This window comes from Pinus tabuliformis, chromosome 1_2 (genome assembly GCF_031772625.1).
Source record: "Pinus tabuliformis cultivar Carrire ecotype Pingquan chromosome 1_2, CPIR1, whole genome shotgun sequence".
Classification (NCBI taxonomy): Eukaryota; Viridiplantae; Streptophyta; class Pinopsida; order Pinales; family Pinaceae; genus Pinus; species Pinus tabuliformis.
In genome coordinates, this window is record NC_142298.1 from 770368814 (window position 1) to 770394336 (window position 25523).

Here is a 25523-nt window from a genome sequence, read left to right on the forward strand (position 1 = left end):
AGGACTGTTGTTTTTCCTAGATGTTGTTAACAGATTTCACCCTGTGACCTTGAGGTAGAAAACTGTTAGTTAATGGAGTAATCAATAACTTAACCCGATATTAACCTGTGCAAAATTACTTAAAGACTCTGTGTAGAGAGTGTTATTAAAACGGGCGCACTTATAAAACAAGGAATCGGTGACAAGGTCGTAACCATGCACCGATGGATACAAACAAGGAAAGCACTGTGTGGTTGTACAGTGGTATTAAACTACGTTACATTGCATGTAGCCAGAAAAATGAAAACATTTTATCCAACCCGAGAGCGGAGGTAAATAACTGTAATAGAGATGATTTCATCACAACAGAGAACCTGTGCAAGCACGATGATGATTCATTATTCCTAGTATGGCCGAGAGGCGATGCATGCGAATAAAATGACAGACCTTCGTATTCATTATTCCTAGTATGGCCGAGAGGCGATGCATGCGAATAAAATGACAGACCTTCGTATTCATTATTCCTAGTATGGCCGAGAGGCGATGCATGCGAATAAAATGACAGACCTCGTATTCATTATTCCTAGTATGGCCGAGAGGCGATGCATGCGAATAAAATGACAGACCTCGTATTCATTATTCCTAGTATGGCCGAGAGGCGATGCATGCAAATAAAACTACCAACCCTCGAATTTAACACATGAACTGTGAAAACCATGCATGCATATATATAAATACAAACCCTCATATCAAACAGATGAACTGTAAAAGTTATGCATGAGCGCTTAGACGCGGAATAGCTGTCAAACATACTTGAGAATAATAATATACAATTTTAGAAGTTACAGAAGCGTGAAATGAAACTGTTAACATAACCCCGTACCCCCGAGGCGGAGGCCGCGGGTGAGCTAGCAAGCCATAGCGAAATATAACCACATATCTAATTGCAAAAGCGGCAAACAACAATGAAAATTCCATTAAAACACGGGAATGCCCAAGAGCTGAATGTCTATTTACTATGGCAATTACTGCTAGTTTCAACAGAACATTTTCGAATTCAAATATATGTATATATCATTACATTCAAAAAGGGGATCAAGCCCCATAAAACTAAGACGGGTTCTGATTTGAAAACCCAATGAGCATTTGGACCATACAATCAATATCAAGTAGTTACAGGATAGCCTGGTAATCTAGCACAAGATTGAACATACATAACAGAACCGGAGACGGCCTCCAAGCATAACTCTCGCAAGAGAGGATTCTCCATCGTATGCAGCGAAGGCAGCTGCAGGGGTTTCCCACTGGGATTTAACCGACAATGGGAGCAAGGATTTCCGTGCTGAAACAATAAAGATTCATACCCAATCATATGTAATAGCTCTTGTCCGAAACCTCTAATCACTATAAACCAGAGCAGAGTATGAAAGGCCATAGCATACCTGTGTTAAGCCGGTGAGATGCGCCGCTGGAGAGAGAGCCATGGACGGATCTGCAGCGTAGTAGGTTGCAGCTACAAACCCGACAATGAAATTATGAGAACTGTATGCGTTACTCCAGGTTAACAAAACCTAAAACTTAACCCAAGAATTGTCAATGAAAATTACCTGCGAGGACTTGATACTGAACGGAGAGGCAAACCCTGGAGGGTTACAGTCTGGATGCACCAGGGAGCTGGTGTCGAACTGTGGAAGGAACATCGAACCAGATCCGCAAAGACCGCGGCCCCAAATGAGAAAATGATAAACTGATTTTCACTCATAAAGTCTTAGTAAAACCCTTGACAATTTACAACCCTCCGATCACCCAACTTAATCCGGACCGTCGAAGTAAGGCGGGAGCCTGTGGTGATAAAACCGAAGTCTGCAATCCCAAAGCATCACGTGGCTAGTGAAACCTGGTTATGCCACCTGCCCCGGACGTACTGCCGCGTTTATGTTAGGATGAGTTGTCAACAGGCTCTGTGGCGGGATATCAAGTCCACACCATTAACCATTGTAAATATCTCGAGCAGATTGTCATCGGTAGCATAGACCAAGGTATGGGTTATGTTAATTCGGTGAGGTGGGTGTATTGAAAAGTATATTGAAACACGCATAACCGTAAACTGTGGCATAGATATATATATATATATTAATACACCCCGACTTATGTATATGTTAACAATGTTTATGGTTGACAATTGCTTACGCTTTATGCAAACGTTTTAATAATAGGAAAATTGAAGGTAAGTGCACTTTAATCATATAGTTGACATGGTTATGGTCACAATGATTGGAAACAAAAAAAAATCATATGAGCATTATGTTTAGGCAAGTTGGTATGTATAAAAAAAAAAAAAAAAAAAAAAATTTGGATATATGGCTAGGGATGTGACAAGTGGTATCAGAGCCCAGTTTCAACGCTGTGGCCTCAAGTAGAACATACCAGTATGCAGAAGGGTACACCAAGCAACTCATGCAAGCTAACAATGTACTTAACTGTGTTCTGTTTATTTGCACTGATATACAGAATTGCAACAAATCAACAGTTAAAACCAGAAAGGAGACAAAATGCAAGAACCCGGCAGTAACCCTCAAGAAAATGCAGAACTGTGGGTGCAATTGGATGCAGAGTCACGGAGTACGAATCATGCAATCCTGGAAGCCATCCGGGAATTGAAGAATGAAATGGCACGGCTGCGAGAGGACAACGCACGTCTAACAGTTGAACAGGAAAAGATTCTGAAAAGCCTGTCAAACCGGCAAAACCCACCCCTGTCCAACCCCAGTGCAGAACAGCAAAGGGTAACAGAAGAACAAGATCATCAAATGGTACCTGAAAACTTCCAAGACAAGGAGGATCATTCTGATAATGCACCTCAACAGCAAACATCAAAACGTCAAAAAGTGGAATTGCAGGGAGAATTCCGAAAGATTAAACCTCCACATTTTGATGGTGAGCAAGAGGAAGCTGCTGAAGCCTGGTTGATCAATATGAACAAGTATTTTCAGTTGTATGAGTACGACCACAACCTGAAAGCAAGATTGGCAATCTTCCAATTGCAAGGCAAGGCAACCTTGTGGTGGGAAGAAATCAAGATAGTCAAAGGGGTCAGCGAACGAACTATTACATGGGAGAAATTCCAGAAGTATTTCAAGGAGAGGTACCTAACAGAACGCTTCTATGATGAGAAGGCAAGAGAATTTCATGACTTAAGACTGGGACAGCAGACCATGGATGAGTTCATTAATCGTTTTACCTCGCTGCTACGTTATGTACCTTACATCAAGGAAGAAAAAGCCAAGGTTCAAAGGTTTGTGAGCAGCCTACCTTCATACATAAGGGAAAGGATTGAATTCGATAAACCTAGAACCATGGATGAAGCCATCCATAAGGCGAGAATCTGTTACCAGCAGAGTAAACAGAAGGGGGACACTTCCATCAAGAGATGGAATGAGAAAAGAAGTGGTCGGGTGGTTGGAAGCAGCAAAGGAAGTCGCAGTAGTGGGAATAAGAGTGCCGGTAAAGGACTGAGTAGCAGACCTGCTGCAAGGAACGCGCCCCGGTCCAGACCAATGAGCGAATCTAAGGCTAATGAGCAGTCTGTTAGATCAACTGATGAAGGGATGACCAGACCACCAGTGCAATGCTGGGGTTGTGGAGGACCCCACTATGTTAAAAACTGCCCGCAGAGGAAAGGAACAGACCAGATATCTCAGATACATGAGGCTTCAACGGTTGGGGACGTGGCCCGTAGTGTGCCCAGAATCAATGCGGCGCTGGAGGACCGTCAAGCGGAGTACCAGCCATCTATGATTGAGTTCGAAGGTAAAATCTCAAACCTGTCCTTAGCTGTTCTTATAGACCCAGGGGCTACCTTAAGTTATATTAGTCCGAATATAGTAGAACGGTGTAAACTGCAGGCTGAAAAATTCAAAAATCCGTGGCTGGTCCAACTAGCTACAGGAGCCAAGAGACGAGTCTTGGCCAAGGTGAATAATTGTGCCTTAACCTTAGCAGGGCAGCCAATAGTGGCAGATTTGAATGTATTACCGTTGGGCTCCTATGATATTTTGATTGGGATGGACTGGCTGGAGAAACACTGGTCCTTGGTTAACTGCAAGACCAAGACCATATATTATAAGGATGACCTGGGAGACCAGCAGGAATTGCAAGGAATTAGACACCTTGTGCAGATTCGACCTATTACAGCTACCCAGTTAGCTAAGTGCATCAAGAAGAAATGTCAAATCTACGCTATCCAAGTGGGATACGCAAATCAGAAAGACACAACTGCCATGCTGGGTAACATGCCGATAGTGCAGGAGTTTGCAGATGTTTTCTCCCGAGGAAGTGCCGGGATTACCACCAAAACGGGATGTGGATTTGACTATTGAGCTAATTCCAGGGGCAGCACCTGTATCACGGGCACCCTATCGTATGAGTGTGCCAGAACTAACAGAATTAAAGATGCATCTACAAGAACTGTTAGATAAAAATTACATCCGTCCCAGCGTGTCGCCTTGGGGAGCCCCAGTGCTGTTCGTCAAAAAGAAAGATGGAACTTTACGGATGTGCATTGATTATCGCTAGCTAAATAAGCTTACAATAAAAAACAAATATCCTTTGCCTAGAATCGACGAGCTCTTTGATCAGGTGAAGGGGGCAACGGTATTTTCAAAAATTGATCTGCGATCTGGTTACCATCAGATCAGAATAAAAGAGGAGGATATCGCTAAGACCGCCTTCAGAACGCGGTATGGGCACTATGAGTTCGTGGTGCTACCTTTTGGGCTGACAAATGCACCTGCCACTTTCATGTGTTTGATGAACAAGGTGTTTCAGCGGTTTTTAGACAAATTTGTGCTGATATTCATAGATGACATTCTGATTTACAGCAAATCAAGGAAAGAGCATGAGGAACACCTTAAATTGGTGTTGCAAACTTTGCGGGAACATCAATTATATGCAAAATTCAGCAAATGCGATTTTTACAAGGAGGAGATACAATATTTGGGCCACGTGATCACTAAAGAGGGCATCGCTGTGGATCCTGAGAAGATTAGAACTATAATGGAGTGGCCTGTTCCAAAGGACGTGGCAGACATTAGGTCCTTTATGGGGTTAGCAGGGTATTATAGAAGATTTGTCGAAGGCTTTTCGAGGGTAGCATACCCAATCACCTCTTTACAAAAGAAAGGAAAAACATTTAAGTGGACCTCAGCGTGCCAAAAGAGCTTTGAGCAGCTCAAGCACTTACTTACTACCGCACCTATATTAAGTATCGCTGATCCTAACAAGGATTATGTAGTCTGCACGGACGCAAGCAAGGAAGGTGTGGGAGGAGTGCTGATGCAGGAAGGAAGAGTCATTGCTTACGAATCTAGAAAGTTGAAAGAGCATGAGCAGAAATATTCTGCTTACGACATGGAGCTGGCTGCTGTCATTCATGCCCTGAAAATGTGGCGACATTACCTTGTGGGCAGAAAATTTCTGTTATTAACAGACCACCACAGTTTAACGAACTACTTCAGTCAACCCACCTTAAATGCAAGGCAAGCTCGCTGGGCTGACTTCTTAAGTGGGTTCGACTTTGAAATTAAGCATCTAAAGGGTAAGGAGAACCGAGTAGCGGATGCATTAAGTCGGAAGGTGCAATGCGTGTGCAGGATTTCAGTTAGTGAGTGGCAAAGTACCTTATTGGAAAGGATAAAAATAGCGGCTGAACAAGATGTTGTTTATCAGCACATCAAACAGAAATTACAGCAGCAATCTAATAAGGAATTACTACAAGGGTACAAACTAGATGATGCTGATATGTTGTGCTTTAATAATAAGCTGTATGTGCCCAATGAAGACAGCATTAAGAAGATGATTTTAGATGAGTTTCATACCAGCCATTATGCGGGACACCCGGGCTACCAGAAAATGGTTACCGCACTCCGCAAAGAATACTACTGGCCAAAACTGAAGCAAGAGATAACTGAGTATCTAGCACGCTGTCTAGAATGTCAGCAAATTAAGGCGGAACACATGCACCCAGCAGGACTGTTACAACCTCTACCCATTCCAGAATGGAAGTGGGAGACTATATCCATGGATTTTATAACGGGACTGCCCAAGACCAAGAAGAATAATGATTCCATTATGGTGGTGGTGGATAAGTTGAGTAAGGCAGCACACTTCATACCTGTGCAATCGACATATAAGGCTGTACAAATTGCCCATATTTTCATGCAGCATGTGTTCAAATTACATGGGCTGCCGAAGGTGATTATATCCGATCGGGACGTCAAGTTTACATCAACCTTTTGGAGGACACTGTTTGTGGAACTGGGAACACAGCTGAATTTTAGTACAGCTTATCACCCCCAAACTGATGGCCAAACAGAACGAGTAAATCAAGTTGTGGAAGACATGCTGAGAGCATGTGTTTTGATGAAGCCAACTCAATGGGAGGACTATCTCCACTTAGTCGAATTCGCATACAACAATGGGTACCATTCCTCAACTCAGATGAGTCCTTTTGAGGTTATGTACGGGCGGAAGTGCCGCACACCCGCAAGCTGGGGCGGACCGGAAGACAGGTTGCGAATTGGTCCTGATATGTTACAGGAAATGGAGAATACAGTGAAAAGGGTGCGTGCTAACTTGAAAGCCGCTCAAGACAGGCAAAAAAGTTTCGCTGATCGAAAAAGAAGATTTAAGGAATTCCAGGTTGGGGATCATGTATTTGTGAGGATCCAACCAAGAAGGAGTACCTTGCAGTGGAGGGGATGTGCCAAGCTAGCACCTCGTTACTTTGGGCCTTTCCAGATCTTGGCCAAAGTCGGACCGGTCGCCTATCAACTTGCCCTACCAAGTCATATTAAGATTCACAATGTGTTTCATGTATCCGTATTAAAGCAATACGTTTAGGATCCTAAACATGTGATTCAATGGCAGAATGTGCGGGTCGAGCCGGAAGGCGAGGTTCTGGTCGAACCACTGACCATTCTCGACCGGAGAGAAGTGTAGCTGCGGAAACGAGTTATTTCCCAAGCTAAAGTGCAGTGGCAGCACTATGGACCAGAGGAGGCCACTTGGGAAGATGAGGAACTCCTTAGGGAGGCTTATCCAAACCTGTTTACAGGTGATAGACATCGGGACGATGTCCAATCTCAGGAGGGGGAGATGTAATGACCCCAGATTTATGTAAATTTGAAAGTTACTGTGGTAAAAAGACGAATACAGTTGTTATTATGTTTTAAATAAAACTGTGGCAAACTAATTCTGATTAAATAATTTAATTGAAATATTTTCTTAGAATTGCTGGCAGCCTCTAAGAGGTGAATCTTAAAGAAAAGAATCAGTGTGATAACTGATGGAACTACCCTTAAAAAGGGAAAAAAAACCCTAACTTGGGGGATTCTGTGCTGTGAGGACAGACAGAGAGGAAAAAGAAAAGGAAAACAAATCTTGCTCCAAGGGAGGGGGTAAGGAGGTTAAGTCTGGTGAGGACCAGATAACCTGGCACCAGGAGTGCACTGTTCCTGTTGAGGGCTGGAGGCCTGCAGGATTGCTCGGGGGGAGAACACCGTCCGAAGGATGGATCTCATTGGCTGGGAGGAGAGCAGAAATTAAGCAGGTGACCTTTGTTTGAATGAAACCATTCCTGACAGAGGAAATCAGGTACGGTTCCAAACTGGTAAGTCCCTGATAGGAAATGAACATGCATTAAAGTTACAGTAATTGAATGGGAAAGGACTGTTGTTTTTCCTAGATGCTGTTAACAGATTTCACCCTGTGACCTTGAGGTAGAAAACTGTTAGTTAATGGAGTAATCAATAACTTAACCCGATATTAACCTGTGCAAAATTACTTAAAGACTCTGTGTAGAGAGTGTTATTAAAACGGGCGCACTTATAAAACAAGGAATCGGTGACAAGGTCGTAACCATGCACCGATGGATACAAACAAGGAAAACACTGTGTGGTTGTACAGTGGTATTAAACTACGTTACATTGCATGTAGCCAGAAAAATGAAAATATTTTAGCCAACCCGAGAGCAGAGGTAAATAACTGTAATAGAGATGATTTCATCACAACAGAGAACCTGTGCAAGCACGATGATGATTCATTATTCCTAGTATGGCCGAGAGGCGATGCATGCGAATAAAATGACAGAACTCGTATTCATTATTCCTAGTATGGCCGAGAGGCGATGCATGCGAATAAAATGACAGACCTTCGTATTCATTATTCCTAGTATGGCCGAGAGGCGATGCATGCGAATAAAATGACAGACCTCGTATTCATTATTCCTAGTATGGCCGAGAGGCGATGCATGCGAATAAAATGACAGACCTCGTATTCATTATTCCTAGTATGGCCGAGAGGCGATGCATGCAAATAAAACTACCAACCCTCGAATTTAACACATGAACTGTGAAAACCATGCATGCATATATATAAATACAAACCCTCATATCAAACAGATGAACTGTAAAAGTTATGCATGAGCGCTTAGACGCGGAATAGCTGTCAAACATACTTGAGAATAATAATATACAATTTTAGAAGTTACAGAAGCGTGAAATGAAACTGTTAACATAACCCCGTACCCCCGAGGCGGAGGCCGCGGGTGAGCTAGCAAGCCATAGCGAAATATAACCACATATCTAATTGCAAAAGCGGCAAACAACAATGAAAATTCCATTAAAACACGGGAATGCCCGAGAGCTGAATGTCTATTTACTGTGGCAATTACTGCTAGTTTCTACAGAACATTTTCGAATTCAAATATATGTATATATCATTACATTCAAAAAGGGGATCAAGCCCCATAAAACTAAGACGGGTTCTGATTTGAAAACCCAATGAGCATTTGGACCATACAATCAATATCAAGTAGTTACAGGATAGCCTGGTAATCAATAGCACAAGATTGAACATACATAACAGAACCGGAGACGGCCTCCAAGCATAACTCTCGCAAGAGAGGATTCTCCATCGTATGCAGCGAAGGCAGCTGCAGGGGTTTCCCACTGGGATTTAACCGACAATGGGAGCAAGGATTTCCGTGCTGAAACAATAAAGATTCATACCCAATCATATGTAATAGCTCTTGGCTGAAACCTCTAATCACTATAAACCAGAGCAGAGTATGAAAGGCCATAGCATACCTGTGTTAAGCCGGTGAGATGCGCCGCTGGAGAGAAAGCCATGGACGGATCTGCAGCGTAGTAGGTTGCAGCTACAAACCCGACAATGAAATTATGAGAACTGTATGCGTTACTCCAGGTTAACAAAACCTAAAATTTAACCCAAGAATTGTCAATGAAAATTACCTGCGAGGACTTGATACTGAACGGAGAGGCAAACCCTGGAGGGTTACAGTCTGGATGCACCAGGGAGCTGGTGTCGAACTGTGGAAGGAACATCGAACCAGATCCGCAAAGACCGCGGCCCCAAATGAGAAAATGGTAAACTGATTTTCACTCATAAAGTCTTAGTAAAACCCTTGACAATTTACAACCCTCCGATCACCAAACTTAATCTGGACCGTCGAAGTAAGGCGGGAGCCTGTGGTGATAAAACCGAAGTCCGCAATCCCAAAGCATCACGTGGCTAGTGAAACCTGGTTATGCCACCTGCCCCGGACGTACTGCCGCGTTTATGTTAGGATGAGTTGTCAACAGGCTCTGTGGCGGGATATCAAGTCCACACCATTAACCATTGTAAATATCTCGAGCAGATTGTCATCGGTAGCATAGACCAAGGTATGGGTTATGTTAATTCGGTGAGGTGGGTGTATTGAAAAGTATATTGAAACACGCATAACCGTAAACTGTGGCATAGATATATATATATAATACACCCCGACTTATGTATATGTTAACAATGTTTATGGTTGACAATTGCTTACGCTTTATGCAAACGTTTTAATAATAGGAAAATTGAAGGTAAGTGCACTTTAATCATATAGTTGACATGGTTATGGTCACAATGATTGGAAACAAAAAAAAATCATATGAGCATTATGTTTAGGCAAGTTGGTATGTATAACAAAAAAAAAAAATAAAAAAATTTGGATATATGGCTAGGGATGTGACATTCAAGGGCTAAATTTACCTTTTTTACCCTCTCCCTTAAAATAAGGTGGGCTATTTGAGGTGATTTGTAAAAATGTACTATGATACAAAATATTCACCCACTAAAAATTTAAAACCCCTTAATTTCGCCAAAGGGCGAACATTCGCCCCTAAAATTATCCTTGTAAGGAAACCACCTATGAGACCAGTTGATAGTGAAATAACCATGTAACTTCTCTGACCAATCTCTGCTTAGAATTAAACCATAAAAGTGAGGGATATCAATGAAAAGTGCATAAATGATTTGACAGACTTTAGCATTAGAAGAAAGTATAATAAGAACTGAATTGATTTCCCCTAACACTTTAACATTGGTTCTTTCAAGTTGAAAAATATGTACAACAGAATTCTGTGGTGAAATGTTCAGTTGAAGACAAAATAAGTAGGGTAGTACATTTGAAGATGCCCCTTAATCTACTAAGCAATTATGAACATTTTTATTGAAGATTTCAAAGGTTAGCAGAAACGAACGGTTATGAGAATTTGGACTATCTCCAGTAAGGATGGAATTGGTGGGATCAATCTTACCTGAAGCATCAATGGGAGGTTTTCCTATTCCTCTAGAATCTTTGGAACTAAGAGAAATTGGAAAAGGGGATGCAAGAACTGCATTCAATTCTTTAAGTAAATATTTTTGTTGTTGCTTTAGTTTAGCTACTTCATAGAAATATTAGCCTTAACCTTCTTCATATCCTCCATTATATTATACTCTATGGTATCAGAAACAACTAGAGTTTTAGATGTGAGTGGAGAATTTGAAGAAGAAGGGACTGAGATGGAAGGTGTACTGGGAAGTTTTTTGGTTGGAGATTTGTCTTTAGTGTTACATGTAGAAGGTTTTTGATTTTTGGTTGACTGTGATGAATATACACAACCCTTACTTCGTGTAGTGACTAGAAAATCCTCACATTGATTTTCATCGTCCAAATCTGGATGAATAAAATCGCATAATCCTTGATGTTTGACTATTTATTCTTCTTGGGATTCATCGAAAGATAATGATGTTTCTTCCTCTTCCTCCTCTTAATCATATTCAACATTTGATATGACATTAGGAGGATGAGGGTTTGATGTCTGGGATCTCCTAAAATATTGGAAAGTTTTTTTAGAAGGCTCAATTACTTGTTTTTTGATATCTAGCATGCCATTTGACATAGATTTAAAAACCTTTTGTAATCCTTCAAGATCAAAATGATCTTTAGGAGTTTTCTTATTTGGTTCCTCTTTGAAGTTAACTTTATTAGTTTTTCTTTCTTCTTGAGTAGTTTTTTGTTCTAAGGAAAGAATATTTTTTCTACAGTTAGTGATTCTTTCATATTATCCCTATTAGCCCTATCTACAAAAAATGTGATATTAGAAGGAAGAGTTAAAATATACCACTCAATTTGAACATCAACACTATGTTTAGAGGCATCTAGAATTTTATATAACAATTTATTAAACCTGGAATTGAAATATTTTCTTTTTTCATTGGGGTTGGCTTTAAGATTGGATAGATCATTTATTAGAGTAGTAGTTGTGCGATCATCACCAAAATTAACAAAAAATTGTTCTTCAAATATATCCCAACTAGTGATAGATGTTTGTGGTAATGAGAAATACCACGAACCTGCAGATCCTTCAAGGGTATATCGAAATAATCTCATTACATAGTCTTATTCAAATACTCCATTGAGATTAATGGCCAACATAAAATTATGGAGATGTTCTCCAACAGGGAGTCCAATGCCAGGATTGAAATTTGGTAATGCCATTTGAGCAACTCCAGAACTAGTCCATGGTCTAGCTACTGGTGGGTTTTGTTTCCTACTGGCCATTATGGGAACTTGAATAGAAGGTGTTATAATATTAGAAGAGGTTGACTATGTCTAATAAGAAGCAACTCCTCAGCTAGTGCTAGTCGAATCAACACTAGTTGATTGCGATGAGAGAGAATTAAAGGGAGGATTAAGGAGAGGAGAGAAAAATGGTGATGAAGTTTGAAATGAAGGTGTTTGAGGTGGAGTTGATGATACAATATCGTTAGTGGATGATTGAGCTTCTATTTTTTTATCTTTCTTCGGTGGGAAGGCAGAGGAAACTCAAATGGAATAATCTTAAGTTTCTCACTTTGGGAATGAGTGAAAATGTGACTAGATTGAAAAGATGAGGAAACACTACTTTCAGATAAGTCAGATTGTTGTGGCTTCTCTTCCGAAATAGAAATTCCTTCTAATTTGTGAATTAATGTTTGAACTTTGGGTATCTCCTGAGAAGGAGGTTGATCAGATGACTTAGCTAGTGCACTAGGAGACTTTGTGGTTGTTTTCACAACTTCTGGTCTAGGAGTGGGTGATTTGGAATGAGCTTTAGAAGTTGCTGGAGATCTTGAGGGGGAGTGACTATTTAGATGGCCTTTTGATGTAGGATCAAACATTTTTTCCATTCATAGTTGGGGCCCTCCATCTACCAAAAAAGTGTTGAAGGCTTGGAATGTCATGGCATCAACATCGGGGATAACCACCCAGTCAGGAACCTGAAAACCGTTTCGTATTTGTTTGGAATAGTGGCTCCAACTCGGGATCAAAGGACCAGTTTCCCTTTAGGTATATATTATGGGATTTTGAGTGTAATCATGAGTAAAAGGGATGTGGTAGATGGAGATGAAAGTTATATATATATATATATATATATATATATATATATATATATATATATATATATATATATATATAGATATATATATAGATATATATATATTTCTTTTTTTTCTTTTTTCTTTTTTCTTTTTTCTTGGGATTAAACTTAGCTTTATCTTGCACTTTAAAGATTCTTTAATGTGCTAAACAATATAGATCATATAGCATATCAAGAAATAATTACAAGAAATATAATTAATTCAATTAAATATTTAATCAAATTAATTGTTTTAAAACACATTGTGTATAATATTTCGTTGTTTCTACAATGCATTCAAGAATATCAACTTAATACTCTTCAATAGTGAATAAGTACTCGAAAATATATAAGATCATACACAGCAAAACCAATAAAGTAAATGTGGGACTGTCATCAAATATAAACAGAACAATAAAATAAAGATAATAGTACCTGATAGATTAATGCTTTGCTCATGGAAAGAAAACAACCTTGGTTCCTCCTTTCTCTTAAGATACTTGAAAGATACAATAGTGTGAAACTCTTAAGTTTCCTTACAAAATTCAGAGCCCCTTTCTAAATGCGTGAAAGGGGTATTTATAAAAATATAAATTACAAAAGAGAAAAAAGTCATAATGTTGAGGAGGCTCAAACAACCTTCCTTAATATAAAACTAAAAGACAAAAATAGAGTTTGTTGGAACCAATAATCTAGAATGAGAGCCCTGTTGTGCTTTCATTTGCTACCCGATTTTATAAATATCCATTATGGGCTTTAATTCTGGTGGATGGGCTGGGTTAAGTCACATCTGGTCCACATAAATCACACTGTATAGTGCTAGAAGCATGTGGAAAACACTATTTGTCAAATAACATGACATAAGCCATTGGCTATGTGGTTTAACCAGGTGTTTCCAATAGTGTTCAAAGTTTAACTTAGATAACTTTTTTATGTTATTTGCCTTTGTCTTGGGCCAATCTTGCAATTCTTCATTAGTATCTTGACATCTAGAAATGTATCTATGGGTCATTCTCGAATCAAGTTGGTATTGATAAGGTTTTTGTGGTTGGTCTCCATGATATCATTTGCATGGTCCCTTTCACTAAATATGGTTGCATCTTCCTATTTCATTCTCATCTCCCAATCTCAAAAAGGGATTTCCTTTTATGTGTCTTGAATCTTGGGAGGATTAGCTTCTATACCTTCTACGTTGTATTTCCAGGTAATATAGTGATCTGAAAATGGGGCACTAAAGGCTTCTGGTGAACTTACAAGAACCTCTCCCACTTCCAAAGCTAATATATTCCCAAGATTTATTGGTTAACCAATTTCGGAATTAAATATGTGCTTGAACATAGGTGTATGCTTATATTTGTTTTAACATTTTTATGTCTTGTAAGTTCACTTGCTTATGCTAGTATAAATTACATATGATAGTAAGTAAAGGAGCAAATAAGCAACACACACATAGCAGCAAGATGCAGCAATAAAACAACACACATAACAAAAATATTAATTTGGAGTTCACCCAAAACTCTTGGGCTACGTCTCCTTGAGCTGTAGTCAACTCAACTAGACTCTCGGGGATTATGGAATCAGTTCTTTTACAAGCTCCACACTCAACTCCACTCTTTTACACATAAGCAATGGGCTTAGAACACCATCTCATCTGTGGCTCTGAAGCTCTCAGCTTTCTGGCTCTACACTCTGGCTCGGGCTCTTGGCTCTGGCTTCTCTAAATCCTCTCTCTACCTCTACATTCATGAAATGGTTCGCTCGACCTCCCAACGAACTTTTTAACCTTCAAGCGACCTTTAGTAGCTTTACTGCCTGTCAATCGTGCTCTCTGCATGTTAGCCACAACAATCTTCAGTCTCCCTGTCAAATTGAGCTCTCTAACTTCTTTGAGGCATTTTTCCGGCTCTGCGGCTTCCCCAGCCATTTCTCTGCATGTAATCATCCCTCTACGGCCCTGTGGCTTCTCTGCTCCTTGTCTGTTCGACTGGCAATCTAGATCTGCGGCTTTCAAACGCATCATTGTCTGCAAAAAACACCCGCTTGCAGCATGGCACAATGATCAAGAGCAGTTATAAAGGGATTGGGGCCTTTTTCTAGGAAAAAACCTAAAAATGGAGAAAAATCTAATACACAGAGATTTTTTCCGAAAATAGACTATTGGGCGTGAATTTCAGACTTCAGATTCCATTAAATCGGCCCTATAAACCCATCAGGTCTGCCATTTTATTACAATTTTCTATTGCATGGTGAAATGATAAAAAAACCCAATACACAGGAAATGCAAAGAGATCCCACTTTTCCTGATTTCAAATTTTATGAAATCAGGTCCATAATCCCTATCGGTTCTGGCCCTTATCAGCCTATCACTATCACAAATCGCATTGGCCCTATTATCGAGGATCGCCAATTGTCGATCGCCGATTGAATCTGGACCGTTGATCCAATTTCCGATCAGACGGCAGAGATTGCACACCGCGGATCGGTAATCTCATATCGCATAACCCTCGGGTCCTTCCTTTCTAGCATTTGCATATGCTGACGCCGATCGCTGATGTCGATATCAGCGATCACAATTGCTTCATTGCCTTGCCTGGGGTCTCGCCATCGGGCGAAGGCCTACCTCTGATGCGATAAGTCGGAGGTCGCAATCAGGGGTTCCTTTTGCCTCCGCTTTAAGTCCTTCCCTTGAACCATCTCCGATGCAATTTTCCTTTATAAGGTTTTTTCGCCATTTTTAGAATATTTTGCCTCCTTTTCAAAGAACAAAGGCAAACTTCTGATTACGATAACTTCTACATCAGATGTCCATTTTGGTCCATTCAAGTTGCAGTAGATTCAGAATGAAGAGATCTATGCAATGGAACTATTTCCAGGAGCCTCTTTGGACTTTCATTTTCCTCTGTGAGGAACAACTTTACACTGAGAAGTCTATCCAAAATCCATTCTGGATCACGCCTTCCCACTAAAAGAACTTTTGGTCTCCAAAAGACTGATATATTGATATGAACAATAAATGAGAGTAACAACACCCTCTTCTTTCAGCCTCCATACACTTGCCTTGCATAGTGCCTCTGAACCAAAGCCTTTGACCACTCTCCTTCCTCAATGTGCTAGTCTTCCTAGGAAGAACTACTTTCCTCCTTGACTTCATGTAGAACTCCTGGTAAAATGGTCACAGAAGGTAGTTTGAACTTCTTTGCCTTGATCATTGATCCAAGGTGGCTCAAAAAAATGTAAAGTACACCTGGTTCACAAAACTTTCATTTGTACCTGTTTGAAAGCTTTCAACAACAACTGTTAACAACAACAGCAATACAAACAACAACTGGATGGAATAAACTCCTGCTTCAACAAAAGAAACAGATTTCACATCTTGTGAACACCTCCATGTCTTACATCTGCATACAAATGATGGACTAGATAACAAGCCCACAAAACATGCCTTTAAAACAAATGACCCTTCAAGTCAAGCATGTACAAAAATACCATTAGGACTCTTTTTCAAGAGATGAAACACTTCATCATTATCTCCATCATGGTGACCAAATCAACTTTTCCCAAGTCAATATTGCATTACATGCATGTTTACAACAAAGAAATCAACCCTTCAAGTTAATTACACTTACATGTTCAAATACAAGGGAATCATCAACATCCCTGTGTTCATGCATCTCATTCTCATGCATGCATTTCATCCTTCAACTTTCGCTTAAGCACATTGTACTTTTGAAGCTGAAATGAAATATAATGTTGTAGCAACAAAGTGAGTGTCCTATTCAACATTTTTCCATTCACCATCTTGGTAAAAACCTGCAACTTGCATTCCATCAACAAAGAAATGCACGTAGATGCATCAATAGACATGAAACCTTCAATTGGATAAGAACTCTAACCATTTCTTACCAATCCATTTCAAAGGTCTTTCCTTTGTTTGCACATCAGCGTCAACATGTGAATCATCCTGAGATATATCATTCATGAATCTTCCTTTCCATTTCTATCATATTCTCTTTCCACCTTCTTCAACTTTTGTGGAAGCATTGCTGGATTCAGAGTCCAACACCTTTAAGCAAGATACCCTTGCTTATGGCAGTAAGTGCAACACATGTGCATCTTCTTGACAACATGATTTTCCTTGTCCAATGGACCTTTGGCTTCTTGCTTCTTTTCCTTCAAAAGTTTCCTGCATGTGGATATCCTCTTCCAACATCTAGAAACATGATGGTTATCCAAACCACAAAAGGAACATGCAATTCTTTTCCCATATCCATGTAGAAATTTATCATGCTTTGTAAAATCAAAAGGAATATGATTAGAACTAGATTTATACCTGCCTCTTTCACCTTTATTACCTTCATGAGGAGGTGAAGCAAATGAAGAAGTGTCTCCCTTTGGAACACCATCAATCTCTTCAAGGCTGTCAGAGTTTCCACAACTCTCTGGTTCAAGTGTGTGCTTCTGAACACCTGCATCCTGCAAATGATGTTTCAAGACATTGCATTCCTCCTTAATAAAATCTTCACACTCTTGAGGTAGAAGGCATGCAATGCAACTCCTCCTTGGAGCTGTTTCAATGGTCTTCATGGCAACTTTGGAGCCTTCTCCATAAGATTTTCCATATCCAAGACCCAAAAACTTAGGCCTTTATTCAACCATTATTGGTTCAACAATACCTTGTGCATGCTTACCCAAGCCCTTTCCTTCATAGCCCATCTTGGACATTAGCTTGGAAACTATGCCTCTAGTATGTTTTTCAAAAGAACCAATATAAGCATTCTTAGAATAATTTGAAGACAAGCTGGAATGGTTTATCTCTTCTTCAAGCTGATACTTGACCAAGGCTTCTTTGGCAACAAAGAGTTGTGACTCCAACTCATGCATCCTTTTCACGTTCATATTTGAAATATGAAGTTGTGTCTCCATTTCCTGCAATTTTTCAGAAAGCAACTGCTTCTCTTCCTTCATGGAATTCAACTGCTTTCTAAGTATGTTGCTCTTCCTTCCATCCTCATACTTTTCTCTCACATTTTCCATCATGATGAACAGGTCTTGCTTCATGTCTCCATCAAAGTGTCTTGTGATGAAGGACGAATTTGAGGATACACTTGTAGAAGTTGTCATCATGCCAATGAATAAAAGAACTTCAAACAAGATTAATAAAAAGCTTATTTAAGCAACCTTTTGCAACAAACCTCTTGTGCTTCAAGGATTTCTTTGAGGTCCTTTTGGATAGAAGAATTCCTTCAGCCCTTCTCCTTTCTTGTCCTCCCTGGACTGAGCTATCAATAGCTTTCCCTTCACCTCTACAAACTCAGAAAATAGTCAGTCTGCAAACAAGCATACATCAATCAAACAATCAATCCTTGACTACCCAAACACCTTTCAGACAAGCAATCTTTTGCTTTGTGAATCAAGAATTCTGAGCTGACACCACTTTCTCTGATATAACCAGCTATCACCTTCTTGAAGGTGGGGTTAACCAATCTTAGGCTCCGATACCACCTGATCTGAAAATGGGGCACTAAAGGCTTCTGGTGAACTTACAAGAACCTCTCCCACTTCCAAAGCTTATATATTCCCAAGATTTATTGATTAACCAATTCAAAATTAAATATGTGCTTAAACATAGGTGTATGATTATATTTGTTTTAAATTTTTTATGTGTTGTAAGTTCACTTGCTTATGCTGGTATAAAATACATATGACAGTAAGTAAAGCAACAAATAAGCAACACATGCATAACTACAGGATGCAGCAATAAAACAACACACATAACAATAATATTAATTTGGATTTCACCCAAAACTCTTGGGTTACGTCTCCTTGAGATCTAGTCAACTCAACTAGGTTCTCTGGGATCATGGCATCAATTCTTTTACAAGCTCCACACTCAACTCCACTGTTTTACACAGAAACAATGGGCTTAGAACACCATCTCATCCCTGGCTCTAAATCTCTCAGCTTTCTGAATCTGCGCCCTCACTTTGGCTCTCAGCTCTCTCTCTGCCTCTGTGTGCATCAAATGGTTCACTCGACCTCCCAGTGACCTTTTTCAACCTTCTAGTGACCTTTAGCAGCTTTGCTGCTTGTCAATCATGCTCTCTTCGCGTTAGCCACAACAATCTTCAATGTCCCCATAAAATTGAGCTCTTTGACTCCTATGAGGCATTTTTCCAGCTTTGCGGCTTCCCCAGTTGTTTCTCTCTGTGTAATCATCCCTCTACAGCCCTGCGGCTTCTCTACTCCTTGTCTGTTTGACGAGCCATCTAGCTCTGTATCTCTATGGCTTTCAAACACATCATTGTCCGCAAAGACACCCGCTTGTAGCGTGGCACATTGATCAGGAGTGGTTACAAAGGGATCGGGGCCTTTTTCTAGGAAGAAACCCGAAAATGGAGAAAAATCCAATACACAGATATTTTTTTCGAAAACACACTATCAGGCGTGAATTTCGAACTTCAAATGCCATTAAATCGCCCCTATAAACCCATCAGGTCTGCCATTTTATCGCAATTCGTTATCACACTGCGAAATGATAGAAAAAACCCAATACACAGGAAATACAAAGAAATCTCGTGTTTCCAGATTTCAAATTTTATACAATCGGGTCCATAATCCCTATCATATCCGACCCTTATTGGCCTATCTCTATCGCAAATAGCTTTGGCCCTATTATCGGGGATCGCCGATCGTCGATCGCTGATTGAATCTGGACCGTTGATCTGATTTCTGATCTGACGGCTGAGATTGTACGTCACGGATCGGTAATCGCATATCACATAGCCCGGGGGTCCTTCCTTTATAGCATTTGCATATGCCGATGCCAATATCGGAGATCACAATCGCTTCATTTCCCTGCCTAGGGTCCCGCCATCGGGTGAAGGCCTACCTCCGATGCGATAATTCGGAGGTTGGAGTTGGGGGTTCCTTCTGCCTCCACTTTAAGTCCTTGCCTTGAACCATTTTCGATGCGATTTCCCTTTATAAGGTTTTTTTGCTATTTTTAGAAGATTTTGCCTCCTTTTCAAAGAACAAAGGCAAACTTCTAAATGCGATAACTTCTGCATCCGAAGTTCATTTTAGTCCATTCAAGTTGCAGTATATTCATAATGAAGAGATCTCCACAATGGGACTATTTCCAGGAGCATCATTGGACTTTAATTTTCCTCTGTGAGGAGCACTTTTAGACTTAGAAGTCTATCCAAAATCCATTTTGGATCATATAGTAAGAGATCTTCTCTTCTATGTCATCGAAGTATGTCCTCAGGTCATACAACTGTTTCATCCATGAATTTCTTGTATTGCATAGATCATTGAATGTTGTCAACTTTTGGTAAAATGCAACATGTTGTTGAGCGAGGAGAGTGTTAAGTTCTATTGATTCCTTCTTGAATTATTATAGCTTAGGATTATCTTTGTGTTGATCAATCGTTAACTAAAGTTGTTGTAGTTGTTAATCCTTGCTCCTAATGTCTTCTTCAAGTTGAAGCTTTATTTCATCAAATCTCTTTTGTGGTTGTGTCATATTTACCTGCCGTTCTTCACCAATACTCTGCTTTCCATTTGATAATGCTTGTTCTAATTGCAGGATCTTATCATCATTTTCCTTGAGCAGAAGTTGTACTTATGAGGCTTTGTCATTAGTAGTTGTAGCATATGCCCCTACAAATTGAGACAATCTTGTGAGATCATTCCAAGGTCAATTTAAGAATCCTTCCATAGAATGTCGAAAAATATATTTCAAGGAATTAAGGCCAGAGATTGTTCTATCCTTTTCCTCTTCTTTTGCCTTGTCATAACAACTTTATTTTTTGGGCTATAGAATACATCCAAGGGAGGTATTTCTTCAATCTTGAGTACAACTTCAGATGTGGGGTCTTATTTTTCCTTGTCAAAAGATCTAATAGTGAGCAGAATCTTCTTAGTAACCTCAAGAGTTTTGAGAATTTCTATAGGATTTATGGTCTGAGTTTCTTATGAGGATGTATTGACAATATTATTAAATTGTTCCCATACTTTATCCAAATCACTGGTAGGAAGCGATTTATCGGTCTATTATGTTGATGATGTACTTTCAATGTTCCCCTTGTTGATTTGAGGTTCCTTTGGGACTTGAATTTTACCCAGTTCTTTATGTAGAATTGGTTGTGAAATATTTAATATGTCGAGGGAGATATTCTCCAACTTGTTGTTCCTGTATGCTTTGAATTTTCCCACATCAACTGCGCTCATATGAGCTTTGGATAGTGTCTCTACTTGTTGATAATTTGCAGCTATCTCGAAGAGGTCATTGAAGTCATTTCGGTCATGATGGAATTGCCTCACTTTGACCTACGCAGTGAAATTTTGAGCTTTCTTGTACATGTTATATTTCCTAGGTCGAACAGTGGGAAACTTCATGCATAGAATTTTCTCGATTTCAAGAATTGCATGCCTGAAATTATATAGAGTAAAAACTCCACAGTGAATAGGAAAAGGTAGCCAAACAAATTTCTTGGCTTCCTTAAGAGATTTAGTGAGTCCATTGCCCATAGTATGATATGCTACTTCTTTGGCTAGAAGTTTGTCAGGGACATAGAGAGGGAGGACATGAGGGGTAGTTAGGTTTCGATAGATCCTGACATAAGTGAAACATTCTTCCCCAAACCATTTTCCTATTGTCGTAAGGTCATATAGAGATTCTCTAGAAGATCTATGAGGTTTTTCATAAAATATGGTCTGGTACAATGGTAACATTACCCCATGGCATTTTTTTATAAAAATGGGTCTGATAGTTGATTTCACATAGAATATTATGGTATATATGGATGTAGGTAGGGTCTTCTAAAGTCCATTTCCATCCCATGGATGGAAAATCAGAGGTAAAGCACAACACATCCATCATATAAGCGCTAATAAAAAAGGGGGGAATTTCCCTGGTAGACATTATATTTACTTCTGTATGCCAGAATCTGAGTTGCCAAATTTTTTAACTAAATGATAGCCCAATCCATAATGTAGGCATCTGAGGCAACTTCTATTAGGGGAACCCATTCTATAGTGAATTTTTGTGTATTAGGTTGTCCAAATAACCCACACATCATAGTCACAATATGACAATAAGGACTAACAAGAGAATCTAGGGAATACATACCCTTATCGTCATGTTTGTGGTTGCTTGGCTCATTCTTCCACTGCCTCATTGGGTCTGACTAAACTGGATGCTCATCTGCAAACTTTTGAATAAACTAGGTGTTTTATATCTCCTAGGGTTCTGATAGGTGGTATATCTTTGAAAGTTCTTCGGCTCTGAACAATCCAATATTCATATGTGTCCTCAAGGTTATGAACGTCTTGTCAGCGATATTCACTTCGTTAATTACCCATTTGAATAAGTCTGTATATGGCATTATCTTTGCCCAAGAAGTTATCCAATGGAGATGAGTGTTGGCAACATCTTCCTAAGTGGTTTCATATGTTGTTGTATAATCATCCACTATAGCCTCTATGAAAATTACCCTAGGTTCTTTTTCCTCAAATAATCTATATATCGCTTCCCAAGAAGAACTTCTGACATCTATAGTACATGTAGTGTCTGAGAATAATGGAGGCATTTCAGTTACTTCTGTAGTAGTTGTGGATGGCAGTGGTGGAACCACATTCTTCGTATTCTTCTTTAGAGCTTTTGACACTTCACTTAAGCTATGCTTCTTGGGACTAGCATGTGACAGAGAAGATATGATAAGAACATGGAGAAATACTTAGCATTGAAGACTTATGGAAAGAATTGTAAAATAGCATGAAAATAGGAATTTAATACAAAAATTACAAAAATATCAATGAAATCAACCGAATCATTCACACAAACAAGGTCCATTAATACCGTTATAATTGATAATAAATGAAGAAATTTGGGTTTCACGTCTTTCAGACAGGTTAGCATCCCGTTGGATTATATCGCATCACAAGTTCTTTGATATGATCATCGATGGCTTTGTGAAGTGAAAATTTGCGATATGCGATTAGCGAAATTCACTAAGAGATATGGTAGGGAACTTATTTCTTAATTTATCGCAATCAGAGTTTCTTGAGGGAAGGTCATTTTAACCCTTTGTGATGTGACGTGATGACAATATAGCGAAAAGGTCATGCAATATTGGGTGGTGCTTTATCGGGATTTTGAGTTAACAATAACATTGGAGGAATGCGATATTTCCATTTGTGATATGATGTGGCTTATTCGAGGGACTTGAAATATTATTCAGATGCGAGGGGGCCTTTTCTTAATTTAAACTCAATAAAGAGTTTTATTGCGGTGGGTTAGGTCAAGTACTCTCATATCGCGCTTTGACTTAGTATGACACTTTTACTCACTTGCGATTAGCAATATGTGAAATTCTTGAGGTCTATTCAACTTTAGGTCATTTTTAAATATTAATGGAGTTAAGACCTAAGGTCAGGATGGTTCTTTATTTTAATTTTCTTAGACTCTATTTTTTTTATCTATTTTATTAAAGGTTGTATATTTAAAATTCAAAAGGGTCCCCATTATTCAACTAAGTTACTTATTCTAATAATAATGGGGGGTTGTTGAGTGACACAACACTTGCCAAAACTGGTCAAGGGATTTCTAGGCCTTTAGGAATGAACCTTGAGACCACCTCTGCCACGGGTTCCAAAATCCATCGGACAAATCAAAGCTCAAAATAGAAATAAACATCCCAACACCATGGCATCTAGAAAAAGGCTAGGCTAGGCTAAAACCCACTGTCATAACCTGACAAAACCATGCACCGACAACAAAAGAAACATACACCAACATGCAAAGCCATGCATGTCCAAACCAACTAGGAAATCACACGTGCAAAAGGTTACCTACAGGTATTCCTGTTGAAGTTGATTGATGTTAATTTTCTTCCTTGATCCTTGTCTTCCTTTCTTTCCCTTTGCTTGCTTTTCCTTCCTTGATCCAAATCTAGAGTGCTCCAGAAAAATTCTATGTGACCAACAGTGAGAGAAAGAGAGAGAAAGAATAATGAGAGAGCTCTAAACTTGAGTAGAAAAAAGGTTACCAACTGATCCTCAGAAGCCTTTTTATTAATGAGGCCTCTATTTTCTTCATTTTCCATTATTTTCCTTCATTTTCCTCACATGCAACTTGCGACCTTTCACCTTCCTTTTGATATAGATGGATAGTGGTGGCCACCTACCAATTCCACTTGTACCCCCACCATTGTTTTTCTCAGTTTTTCAATTTCCTTAATTGTAGCACAATTTACTATTTTTAGAAGTTTTTCGCGTACTAAACTTTCGGAGTCGTTTTGAGGCCCTAAACAACGATTTTTGGCAATCTACTGCCAATGAATTTTGGTAGGTTAGTTTTTTCATTTTCATCCTCAGAGAGATCTTTCCAACAGGATATCATGCGAGTCAAATGGAGATAATATGACCAAGTCATGACCCCGGGAAGTTGGCTGCCCAACTAACCCCAACGGGGCCCATAAATTCTTGGTGTTACATGTCCTCATGTTAGGGTTTTGGTTGTTTATGGTTTTCTCTTATTTTTCAATAATAAAAAGGCCCTTGAGCCTCATTGTAATGCAATTTAGAGGCATGTACCCAGCACAACTCTTCTCATAGATTAGCTATCATCGTCGAGCTAGTCTCATTTCCATATTTTTTTAAGCATATTTCATTATTTGATATTAATCAAGGGAACTGTTGTTTTTGATGCGTCTATGTATTTATGGTTATATCTGTAAGTTGTTGCATTCTTGTTTAAATTTGGATGAGTGGTATCAGAGCGGTTTACTCTTTCTTTGTTTTTATTTGCATGTCCGCAATGAGGTCGGGATATAAGGAGTTAGGCTTGAATTGGTCAAACCTTTGCAAGACCAGCCTCACAAATCTCGATAGCCTCCCATGGCAGAAGAAAATAAAGACAAAGGGGTAGGATACCCTATCAAAATCTTACTCGAAGAATCCCTTCAGCGATAAAGGAACGGATGATGGACAACTTTGTCTAGATCCTTCAGCGGCTACCCAGGGGCGACACATTTGCTTCCAACTACTACTCTAGAAACACCACACCCTTTAAGGTACAAGTTAACATTGAAATCCCCATATTCGAGGGTTAAATAGATGTTGATGCCATAGATAAATGGTTGAATCTGCTAGAAGGATATTTTTCTATTCTTGATTTTTATAGCTGAGAAAAGATTACTTTTTCTCTTCTCAAAGACGTCCCCCATGTCAAGGACTAGTGGGAAACCTATTGTGAATAGAAGGATGAAAATATGAACTCACTGTTTTCAGCCGCTCCCACTTGGAATTCATTTCAGGACGCCATCAAGTAGAAGTACTACCCTGTTGGGACCTATGAGGAAAAATACATAAAGTGCACCACGCTGCGGCAAGGAAGGGACCAAGATGTGTTAGGGTTTACCAATGTTTTTCATACCTTTCGCACGAAGCTGGGTATTAAGGATATTGAGAAACATTTGGTACTCAAGTACCGCAACTGCCTACATAGATACATCGAGGACAAGATGGAGTTCCTGGACATCTCGCTTGGCACGACGTACCAATACGCTGTCAAGATCGAGCATAATTTTAAACAAAAGAAGCGAGACTTTGGATCTGTGAATTTGAAGCAAGGGAAAGGCTTTCCCAAACCGCAAAACCAAGGACAAAGCCAAGACTGTGTGACCCAAGACAACCCGTCAAAGCTACAAGAAAATAACACCACCATGAAGTCAAAGGACACAAGAAAGTGGTGTGAGCTCCACATGGACC

General features: G+C 39.6%; 2 protein-coding genes across 2 annotated transcripts; both read right to left on the bottom strand.

Moving 5' to 3' along the window:
- Window positions 1-1172: 1172 nt before the first annotated feature.
- On the bottom strand, window positions 1173-1741 carry LOC149208120 (uncharacterized). The gene is made up of 3 exons (XM_089398243.1): window positions 1587-1741; window positions 1422-1492; window positions 1173-1321 (listed from the first exon to the last, which is right to left on the bottom strand). The coding sequence occupies exons 1-3, from the start codon at window positions 1739-1741 to the stop codon at window positions 1173-1175; spliced, it is 375 nt and encodes a 124-aa protein (XP_089254369.1).
- A 6943-nt stretch (window positions 1742-8684) lies between these two features.
- On the bottom strand, window positions 8685-14766 carry LOC149208121 (uncharacterized). The gene is made up of 4 exons (XM_089398244.1): window positions 14533-14766; window positions 9291-9430; window positions 9126-9196; window positions 8685-9025 (listed from the first exon to the last, which is right to left on the bottom strand). Exons 1-4 carry the CDS (start codon window positions 14764-14766, stop codon window positions 8874-8876), a joined length of 597 nt encoding a protein of 198 aa, XP_089254370.1. The 3' UTR covers window positions 8685-8873.
- Window positions 14767-25523: the final 10757 nt, after the last annotated feature.

What these genes read in the sequence shown, in the direction of transcription:
- LOC149208120 (XM_089398243.1), bottom strand. Translation starts at nt 1,741, where the DNA reads ATGAGTGAAAATCAGTTTATCATTTTCTCATTTGGGGCCGCGGTCTTT. An exon ending in TCAGTATCAAGTCCTCGCAG is followed by an intron (nt 1,493 to 1,586) that starts GTAATTTTCATT and finishes TCGGGTTTGTAG; the next exon opens with CTGCAACCTACTACGCTGCA. An exon ending in ATCTCACCGGCTTAACACAG is followed by an intron (nt 1,322 to 1,421) that starts GTATGCTATGGC and finishes TTATTGTTTCAG; the next exon opens with CACGGAAATCCTTGCTCCCA.
- LOC149208121 (XM_089398244.1), bottom strand. Translation starts at nt 14,766, where the DNA reads ATGCGTTTGAAAGCCGCAGATCTAGATTGCCAGTCGAACAGACAAGGA. An exon ending in CTACTAAAGGTCGCTTGAAG is followed by an intron (nt 9,431 to 14,532) that starts GTTAAAAAGTTC and finishes AGTGAAAATCAG; the next exon opens with TTTACCATTTTCTCATTTGG. An exon ending in TCAGTATCAAGTCCTCGCAG is followed by an intron (nt 9,197 to 9,290) that starts GTAATTTTCATT and finishes TCGGGTTTGTAG; the next exon opens with CTGCAACCTACTACGCTGCA.